Source organism: Mya arenaria, chromosome 4, assembly GCF_026914265.1.
Source record: "Mya arenaria isolate MELC-2E11 chromosome 4, ASM2691426v1".
Classification (NCBI taxonomy): domain Eukaryota; kingdom Metazoa; phylum Mollusca; class Bivalvia; order Myida; family Myidae; genus Mya; species Mya arenaria.
This window is the reverse complement of record NC_069125.1, coordinates 59,789,194-59,799,720: the sequence shown is the minus strand read 5'-3', so window position 1 is coordinate 59,799,720 and position 10,527 is coordinate 59,789,194. Positions and strand designations below refer to the sequence as shown.

The 10,527-nt window shown below is 35.7% G+C and overlaps 1 protein-coding gene across 1 annotated transcript; it reads right to left on the bottom strand.

Annotated features, from left to right (window-relative positions):
• Positions 1-408: 408 nt before the first annotated feature.
• Positions 409-3,729, bottom strand: LOC128232932 (G protein-activated inward rectifier potassium channel 4-like). The gene is made up of 3 exons (XM_052946733.1): positions 3,426-3,729; positions 1,577-2,675; positions 409-520 (listed from the first exon to the last, which is right to left on the bottom strand). The coding sequence occupies exons 1-2, from the start codon at positions 3,553-3,555 to the stop codon at positions 1,579-1,581; spliced, it is 1,227 nt and encodes a 408-aa protein (XP_052802693.1). The 5' UTR covers positions 3,556-3,729; the 3' UTR covers positions 409-520; positions 1,577-1,578.
• Between the last annotated feature and the right edge of the window lie 6,798 nt (positions 3,730-10,527).

Here is a 10,527-nt window from a genome sequence, read left to right as displayed (position 1 = left end):
CTCAATTTCAATTTTATCAATTTTGGCTCATATTTACTGACGTCTTTAGTCTCAGTTTAAATGCTTACTCAGAAAAGCAGATTTTTAAGTGCAATAATGCTATAAAAGTTGTAAGTTGTTTGTTATGTAGGCCTCGGTATTAGTTTACGTACAGTGACTGGATCGAGCTATGCATAGACTATCCATCTTTAAAGTTTACAAGCACGCTGATCATTAATTTGGAACATGACATTGCTTTATTTTTGTTTTAAATGTATTACACGTCGTTTGCACAATAAAATATATCCCAAAAATACGGTTTATTTATTTCAGTCATATACATTGTTTTACTGTTTGATCAGGGTCTTCAAAAGACAAAATAACGAAACTGCTTCCTTCTATTATTTGTTTTTATTTGTATCAAAGTAACACATATTTACATTTTAATACAGACACAATATGTTCATTTACACATTTCTAAAAGAAAGGATGCTGGCCATATCCCCGTCAGCGGCTGCTGCACATCACAAATGATTGAGATCTGAAAGAGAAAGTAAATACCGTTGATATCTTACACGATAAAGAGTCGCATTATTTTTTAAAAAATATTTCCTATTCTTACATTCAATATATTTCGGTACAATTGCTTTGAACGCCTGAAACCACATAATGGTCCTCTTTTCCAAATTCCTTTGTCCTTCCCCTATTCTTGGGTGAATGTATTTCCAAACATTGCCTTTTCCAAAGCGGTTCCGATATTTCTTTTTTCTTTCTGCTCCTATTTCTTCTTTTTCGACGATGCAAGCAAAAACCTACATTGTGTCGTTTTCTACAATTCCTTCTTTATCTACAATTGCAGAAACGGACACAATGCGGGATCTACTCTTGTTTGCGTCCAATATTCCAGATCTTCTCGCTTCCTCCAAGGTTTATCCATGGGATATATTTTCTTTGGTTCCCGCGGCTTCGGTGTGCAAAGCAATTAGTTCTTATCATGCGTGTTTGAGTTAAAACTGATCAAAAGTCTTCTATCATTACATTCAATGATAAAATGTAGAAAGGTTTAAAATTAAGGTTAAAATATTTGAACGTACTATAGATATTACCACAGAAAATATCCGATCCGATTACACAAACACCCTAGCTTCCTTAACCGAACACAAATAAAACACACTGGCTACTACTCATATAGCACTGGTCATATATAGGCGGTCAGTTATGTAATGTGACTGATGGATAAAGCCATAAAGATGACTAGACTGAGTCATTTTTACTGCAACTTTATGATTAAGTAACCTTTGAACTCTATGGATATGTGTGAACTGTACTTTCATAAACAATGATTTTGTCATCAGATAAATAGACAAGTGACAAAATGAATTGTCATTTTGAATGTATGCATGTGTTTTGCTCACTTAATGTAAGTTAACTTGTTTATTTTTCTGTCTTATCATCGCTTCAGGCGTTCGTTTATATTGTTTGAATCGGCAAATGACAGGCGACATCATTGATTTCGCAATAATGGTGATCGTTGTAATGACCAAATACAAATATTGGAAAAAATACTGCTGAACAAAGAATATAAAATAGACTTTACCTTCAAAACCTGTCCTCCTTTAGGCTTTCCTTAAGACTCTTCACCAGACTGCTTGCTTCTTCCTTGTCCTCTACCAGATTTGTGTTGAGAGACTCTTTGTGCGAATAGGCTTTCCTCAAAGTGGGTTTCCCAACGCTGTTTTGTCGCTCAAAAGTTGTTCTCCCGCCCTTTGTTAGATAGTCAAGTTGACTACCGCTGCATTTTGGTGTGGCACTTGCTATTACATCATCAAACAGTTTGAAATTTGCCCGCCATTTCCCATGTTCGTGGTCAAATTCTACGATGTTTTCAAACCTGTAACCCCACAATATGTCTTTTGATGTGTACGACGTTCTTGCTTGGCATATTTCTCCAGTGGATTCGATAGTTCCTTCTAAAATAACCACTATTTCAAAATTGTTTGAATGAAGAATGTCCTCCGGTTTCATGTCATACAGCGGACTGTCTTCATTAATTTTGTGATTAAGAACAAGGGGCCAGATCAGAAACACCCTATCATCCATTTTGTTGGCTGTAAACTCCATATGATGCTGGTAAAGGGGGAAGTGGACCCCTTCGTCAGTCACTTTGTCTTTGATAAAGATACCATAAGCTTTTGTGTCAACTAAATGGGATTTCCTCAAATCACCAAGTCTTACTTGTAGAACTAGCTCACCCTCTTCCTTCACAACTGTTGCTACACTGCTGTAAACCAATGTCTTTCTCCTATTCTTTGGGCGTGCAACTTTCACCAACATGAAGCCAAGTAGAATAGTCTCAAGAATAAAACCAACAGTTACTTGCAAATACACCAACGGGAGGGTCCCCATACAGTTCGCATCTGGCCAGATGGTTCCATAGCCGATGGTTGTCTGTGTTTCGATGGAGAACAAAAGTGCGTCTGCGAAGTTTCGCATGAGGTTGATACACGGTACCCAGTTTGGGTCCCCGAAGTGCTCGAAATCCCCGTGCGTGTAGGCCATGAGCCACCACAGGATGGCGAACATCAGGTACACGAAGAGGAAAAGCCCGCAAAAGATGATGATCACGTAACGCCATTTCATGTCGATCAACGACTGATAAAGGTCTCCGAAGAAGCGCTTTCCTTTCTGGCCCATTCCTGCAAAAAAATAAAACCGGTTAAAAGGGTCTTTTCGTTATGAACAAGCAAAATGCCATGTTATACGAAATATAAACTCTCATTTTGATTTGTTATATAAAATAACTGCCACATGGCAGTCTGAAGAAAGCAAAATACAATTAATGCACATATTTTGAACAGTAGATTTATCATTAGATACATCGTTTTGTCCATGTTCCCATCAAATTTATATCCTTAATGTTAACATCTTCAAAGGAAGGATCAATTATTGTTAAGATTACATAAATGCAAAAAGATAGAAATAATATATGAAAAAGGTGCAGAAAATATCTATCATTCAACAAAATAAAATTGTTCAAAGATTTAATGTCTTTACTAGTCTATTTAGTCATTTTATGTCTTTATCAATTCTACAATGTTCCCATTATTAATTTTGATGAAATAAACGGTTTTTAAATTGATTGGTTTTTTACTTGTGAGTACCACAGACTACGTTATGATGCATGTCAATCAACACTTTATTTAGTACATGTTACTGTATTTAATTGTGTCAAAATACACGTCAAATGAAGAGCGAAGCCAGCATAAAGTTGTAAGTAAATGAGGGACAAAATCAATATATTTACGAAATATAATGTAGCATATTAACTTAAAAATGGGGGAAAACATTCCAACAACTTGAATTTATCCCCAATTTTTTAAAGAAATAAAGAATAAACTACTTCGAGTGGCTAGCTATGAAATGATGTATATGAATTTAAAAGTTACCTCTGTAAGAGATGCGGTACTGGCCGCCTTTCCGGACGAGGGCCGGTCGGCCCATCTGATAGCCTCGGAGAACCTTTCCGTCCTCTACTTCCGGAAATTCCACCATCTGGAAACTGTCTTGTGTTTTCATGGTGAAGATGCTGTGTTTGTTAAGTTAATTTTATAAAAGAAAGATATGGTATTTCAAGTGTTGTTAGGCAAAGAGAGCCTTAATATACATGCTTATTTAATATAGTTGTCTAGTATCTAACTTTAATGCAATAAGAAAAACAACTGTAATGTGCGATACAAATGAGTTGTGAATTAAAACGCTGATGTTTTCAGAATGATCAAAATTTCATTTTATTTCAGTTCAAATAGGGGCTTGAAATCAATGGAATACTATGCATGGGTAATTAATCGTCGTATATTTGATATATTGACACATTTGATGTTTGTCGATTTGTAGTATTGTCAAACGAGCATGCCGAATCAATCAAAGTACGATGTTGTATTTGTCATGTAAAAATAGCAGTGAAAGCTGTCGTATATTTTATGTCAATCAATCAAATGTCACCCATTATAATCATTACAAAACACCTTTTTATATTAAAATGAATATGATGATTATAATATATGACATAAAACGTTTTTGTATAAGTGTCAATGAATTGTTTCTGTTCAAATCCTACGCCTGACAATGTCGCAGCTGGCTTTCATTTATTTTAAAGGAATGCTTTTAAAAAAACACACACAAAAACACCACCAACAACAACAACAAAAATTCGGTGTTAAATAATTAGCATCGAACGTGACTTTTTGATAAGAAAAATATCTTAATAACTTAAACGCTCTTGGATGCTTTCACAAAGTGAAGTGTCAATGAAATATAGTTGTAAGTAGCCAGTCTGACAAAATAACGCTTTAAAGTTAAACAAACTCAGCAATTGATTTGAACTAATGTACGGCTACGGCTACTATTTCCTGGTACAGACATACTCGTTTCCAGGTCAATCTCCTTCCACATAAGAAACATTGTTAATGTATAGATAATTGTCAACGTAAAGCTGTGTCTTCTAACATGTGTTTCCAATTAGCCTAAACAATTTGGAGAAAATGTTTATTCTTTTGCGATTAATATCTCTGATACTGAACAATTGTTTTACTGGATTATCTGATTTGTTGAAATCTTTTACGATTGTCGTTATTTTTTTACTACTTGTGTACCTTAAATATTGGAATATTGTTTAATTTAGCGGCTATCTTTCTTATTGTTACTAAAACCAAATGAAATGACATACATCCAATGACACTTTTGAGTGTGCGTGGGTCAAAGTTTAAATATTTTCTACAATAGTTCAAAATGATATTTTTCCTCGTGCTGGAACGTATGTTTTCAATGGGACTTTGAGCACCTGGTACAATTTATTATGATCAATGCATTGTGATCTTAACCCAAATTTGTCTTCATTCTTTTCATAGTTTGCAGCAATATAACTTGTAAAATGACAAAGATCTTATGGCGCCTGCAATCACACCTATTTGTTCATAAGATGTTTTGAACACAAAAGGCGGATGATGATTTATACATTTAATGATACATCTAAGCAAAATGTAATTGCCCAACGATCTATATTAATGTACAAAATTTGACATTATAGACAATTAAGGAATGAAATGAAGTGAACGTCACGATATGATTTTAATGAGATTGCATTATAGAAGAAGTTAAAACAAAAGTTTAGGGTGAAACAGGTTCAATATACTATTTCATTTTAAATTCGAATAATATCTTAGTTAGTGCACAAGTAGTTTTTAACATAGCACGGTAAACATATCTCAGAAGAGGCAGCCTGCTTTGTTAGCATAGGTATACATCAACAAGGGGAAACAGACACAAATTATATAAAATGACGCAACACGAAATTATCCAAAACCATAGAAACACCAAAATATATTGCACACCATAGAAAGTTAAAAAAACGTAGAATATGTCGCACACCAGAACCATAGAAACCACAAAACATAATTATATCACCCAAGACTCAAATAGAAACCATAGAATATGTCACAACCAAGAATTAAAGAAACCCTAGTACAAGTCGCAACCAAGATTCATAGAAACCATACAACATGTCGCAACCAAGATTCATAGAAACCATACAACATGTCACAACCAAGAATCATAGAAACTCTAGAATATGGCGCAACCAAGAATCATAGAAACTCTAGAATATGTTGCAACCAAGAATCATAGAAACCATACAACATGTCGCAACCAAGATTCATAGAAACCATACAACATGTCGCAACCAAGTATCATTGAAACTCTAGAATATGTCGCAACCAAGAATCAAAGAAACTCTAGAAAATGTTGCAACCAAGAATCATAGAAACCATACAACATGTCGCAACCAAGAACCATAGAAACTCTAGAAAATGTTGCAACCAAGAATCATAGAAACCATACAACATGTCACAACCAAAAGTCATAGAAACCATACAGCATGTCGCACACATTACCCATAGGAACCATACAACATGTCGCACACATAATCCATAGAAACCATACAATATGTTGCAACCAAGAATCATAGAAACCATACAACATGTCGCAACCAAGAACCATAGATACCCTAGAAAAGGTCGCAACCAAAAATCATATAAACTCTAGAATATGTCGCAACCAAGAATCATAGAAACCATACAACATGTCGCAACCAAGAATCATAGAAACTCTAGAATATGTGGCAACCAAGAATCATAGAAACTCTAGAAAATGTCGCAACCAAGAATCATAGAAACTCGAGAATATGTTGCAACCAAGAATCATATAACCCATACAACATGTCGCAACCAAGAATCATAGAAACCATACAGCATGTCGCAATCAAGAATCATAGAAACTCTAGAATATGTGGCAACCAAGAATCATAGAAACTCTAGAAAATGTCGCAACCAAGAATCATAGAAACTCGAGAATATGTTGCAACCAAGAATCATATAACCCATTCAACATGTCGCAACCAAGATTCATAGAAACCCTAGAATATGTTGCAACCAAGAATCATAGAACCCATACAACATGTCGCAACCAAGAATCATAGAAACCCTAGAATATGTTGCAACCAAGAATCATAGAACCCATACAACATGTCGCAACCAAGAATCATAGAAACCATACAACATGTCGCAACCAAGAATCTTTGAAACTCTAGAAAATATCGCGACCAAGAATCATAGAAACCATACAACATGTCGCAACCAAGAATCATAGAAACCATACAACATGTCGCAACCAAGAATCATAGAAACCATACAGCATGTCGCAATCAAGAATCATAGAAACTCTAGAACAATTCGCAACCAAGAATCATAGAAACCCTAGAAAATGTCGCAACCAAGATTCATAGAAACTCTAGAATATGTTGCAACCAAGAATCATAGAACCCATACAACATGTCGCAACCAAGAATCATAGAAACCATACAACATGTCGCAACCAAGAATCTTTGAAACTCTAGAAAATATCGCGACCAAGAATCATAGAAATCATACAACATGTCGCAACCAAGAATCATAGAAACTCTAGAATATGTTGCAACCAAGAGTTATAGAAACCATACAATATGTCGCAACCAAGAATCATAGAAACCATACAACATGTCGCAACCAAGAACCATAGATACCCTAGAAAAGGTCGCAACCAAAAATCATATAAACTCTAGAATATGTCGCAACCAAGAATCATAGAAACCATACAACATGTCGCAACCAAGAATCATAGAAACTCTAGAATATGTGGCAACCAAGAATCATAGAAACTCTAGAAAATGTCGCAACCAAGAATCATAGAAACTCGAGAATATGTTGCAACCAAGAATCATATAACCCATACAACATGTCGCAACCAAGAATCATAGAAACCATACAGCATGTCGCAATCAAGAATCATAGAAACTCTAGAATATGTGGCAACCAAGAATCATAGAAACTCTAGAAAATGTCGCAACCAAGAATCATAGAAACTCGAGAATATGTTGCAACCAAGAATCATATAACCCATTCAACATGTCGCAACCAAGATTCATAGAAACCCTAGAATATGTTGCAACCAAGAATCATAGAACCCATACAACATGTCGCAACCAAGAATCATAGAAACCCTAGAATATGTTGCAACCAAGAATCATAGAACCCATACAACATGTCGCAACCAAGAATCATAGAAACCATACAACATGTCGCAACCAAGAATCTTTGAAACTCTAGAAAATATCGCGACCAAGAATCATAGAAACCATACAACATGTCGCAACCAAGAATCATAGAAACCATACAACATGTCGCAACCAAGAATCATAGAAACCATACAGCATGTCGCAATCAAGAATCATAGAAACTCTAGAACAATTCGCAACCAAGAATCATAGAAACCCTAGAAAATGTCGCAACCAAGATTCATAGAAACTCTAGAATATGTTGCAACCAAGAATCATAGAACCCATACAACATGTCGCAACCAAGAATCATAGAAACCATACAACATGTCGCAACCAAGAATCTTTGAAACTCTAGAAAATATCGCGACCAAGAATCATAGAAATCATACAACATGTCGCAACCAAGAATCATAGAAACCATACAACATGTCGCAACCAAGAACCATAGAAACCCTAGAAAATGTCGCAATCAAGAATCATAGAAACTCTAGAACAAGTCGCAACCAAGAATCATAGAAACTCTAAAACAAGTCGCAACCAAGAATCATAGAAACCCTAGAAAAAATGTGGCAACCAAGAATCATATAACCCATACAACATGTCGCAACCAAGAATCATAGAAACCATACAACATGTCGCAACCAAGAATCATAGAAACCCTAGAAAATGTCGCAACCAAGATTCATAGAAACTGTAGAAAATGTCGCAACCAAGAATCATAGAAACTCGAGAATATGTTGCAACCAAGAATCATAGAACCCATACAACATGTCGCACACAAGAACCATAGAAACCATACAACATGTCGCACACCAGAACCATTGATACCATAAAACATTTCGCACACATAACCCATAGAAACTCTAGAATATGTCGCAACCAAGAATCAAAGAAACTCTAGAATATGTCGCAACCAAGAATCATAGAAACTCTAGAATATGTCGCATACAAGAATCATACAAACCTAGAATATGTCGCAAACAAGATCCATAGAAATAATAGAATATGTCACACACAGTACCATCGCACACCAGAACCGTAGAATCAATATAATATATTGCAAACAAGAACCATTGAAACCATATATTTGGTCTCATACAAGGTCAATAGAAACCATAGAAGAACCATGGAAACAATACAGCATAGCGCATACAATAACAATAAATGTATTAACAATAGATTATAAATGTCACATACGAAAACTACAGAATATGTCGCAAATAAAAACCATAGAATCCCTAGATAATATCGCATACAAGAGCGAAAGAAACCATAGAATAAGTCGCAAACAAGAACCATATAAACTCTAAAACATGTCGCACTGATGAACGATAGAAGGCGTAGAAAATGCCGCTCACAAGAGCCATAAAGAAAACCCATAGAAAATGGCCCAAACAAAAACCAAAGAAACCATAATAATGTTGCACACAAGGAAACAAAATCATGGACATATATCGCACACAAAAACCATTCAAACCACTGATCATGTCCCACACAAGAACCATAGAAACCATAGAATATGTGGCACACAAGAATCATAGAAACCATAGAACACATGTATGTCGCACACAAGGACTATAGAAACTATAGAATAGTTCGCATACAAGAACAATAGAAACCATAGAATGTGTCGCACTCTTGCACCATAAAAAATTTCGCATACAAGAACCATATAAACCATACTACTTGTCACACACAGGAACCATAGAAACCATAGAAAGTGTGGCACACCAAAACCACAGAATCATTAGAATTTGTCGCAAACAAGAACCATAGAAACTATATATTTGGTCGCATACAAAAACTATAGAAACTATAGAAAATGTCGCAAACAAGATCATAAAAAACCCTAGAACATGCCGCACTCTTAAACCATGGAAACTATAGATCATGTCGCATACAAGAACCATAGAAACCAGGGATATATTGCACACATGGACCATAGAAACTATTGAATATGTCGCACACAAGAACCATAGAAACCAGAGATATTTCGCACACATTGACCATAAAACCATAGAACATGTCGCACACAAGTACTATAGAGACCATAGAACATATCGCACACAAGAACCATATAATTCATAGAACATGTCGCACACAAGAACCATAAACACATGGATATGTCGCATACGAGAACTATAGAAAGTTTAGAAACCATGGAATATGTCGCACAAAAAAACATTGAAACTAATAACATGTTGCACACAAGATCCAAAGAAACCACGGAACATATCGCAAACAAGAACCATAGAAACTAAGAACATGTCGCACATAGGAACCAAAGAAACCATGGAACATATCGCACACAAGAACCATAGAAACTAAAGAATATATAGCAGACAGGACCCATAGAAACCATGTAACATATCGCACAAAAGAACCATAAAAACCATAGAACATATCGCACACAGGAACCATAGAAACCATGGAACATGTCGCACATTAGAGCCGTAGAAACCATAGAACATGTCGCATACAAGAACCATATAAACCATAGAACATGTCGCACACAAGAACCATATAAACCATGGAACATATCGTAAACAGGAACCATAGAAAATAATAACATGTCGCACACGAGAACCATTGAAACCATGAAACATATCGCACACAAGAACCATAGAAACCATAGATCAAATCGCACACAAGAACCATAGAAACCATAGAACATGTCGCACACAGGAACCATTGAAACCATGGAACATGTCGCACCCAAGAACCATAGAAACCATAGAACATGTCGCACACAGGAACCATTGAAACCATAGAACATGTCGCACCCAAGAATCATAGAAACCATAGAACATGTCGCACCCAGTAACCATAGAAACCATAGAACATGTCGCACACAGGAACCATTGAAACCATAGAACATATCGCACCCAAGAATTATAGAA

Coding starts and splice junctions, on each gene's coding strand:
- LOC128232932 (XM_052946733.1), bottom strand. CDS start 3,555: ATGAAAACACAAGACAGTTTCCAGATGGTGGAATTTCCGGAAGTAGAG. Junction 2,676..3,425: donor GTACCGCATCTCTTACAGAG/GTAACTTTTAAA, acceptor ATTTTTTTGCAG/GAATGGGCCAGAAAGGAAAG.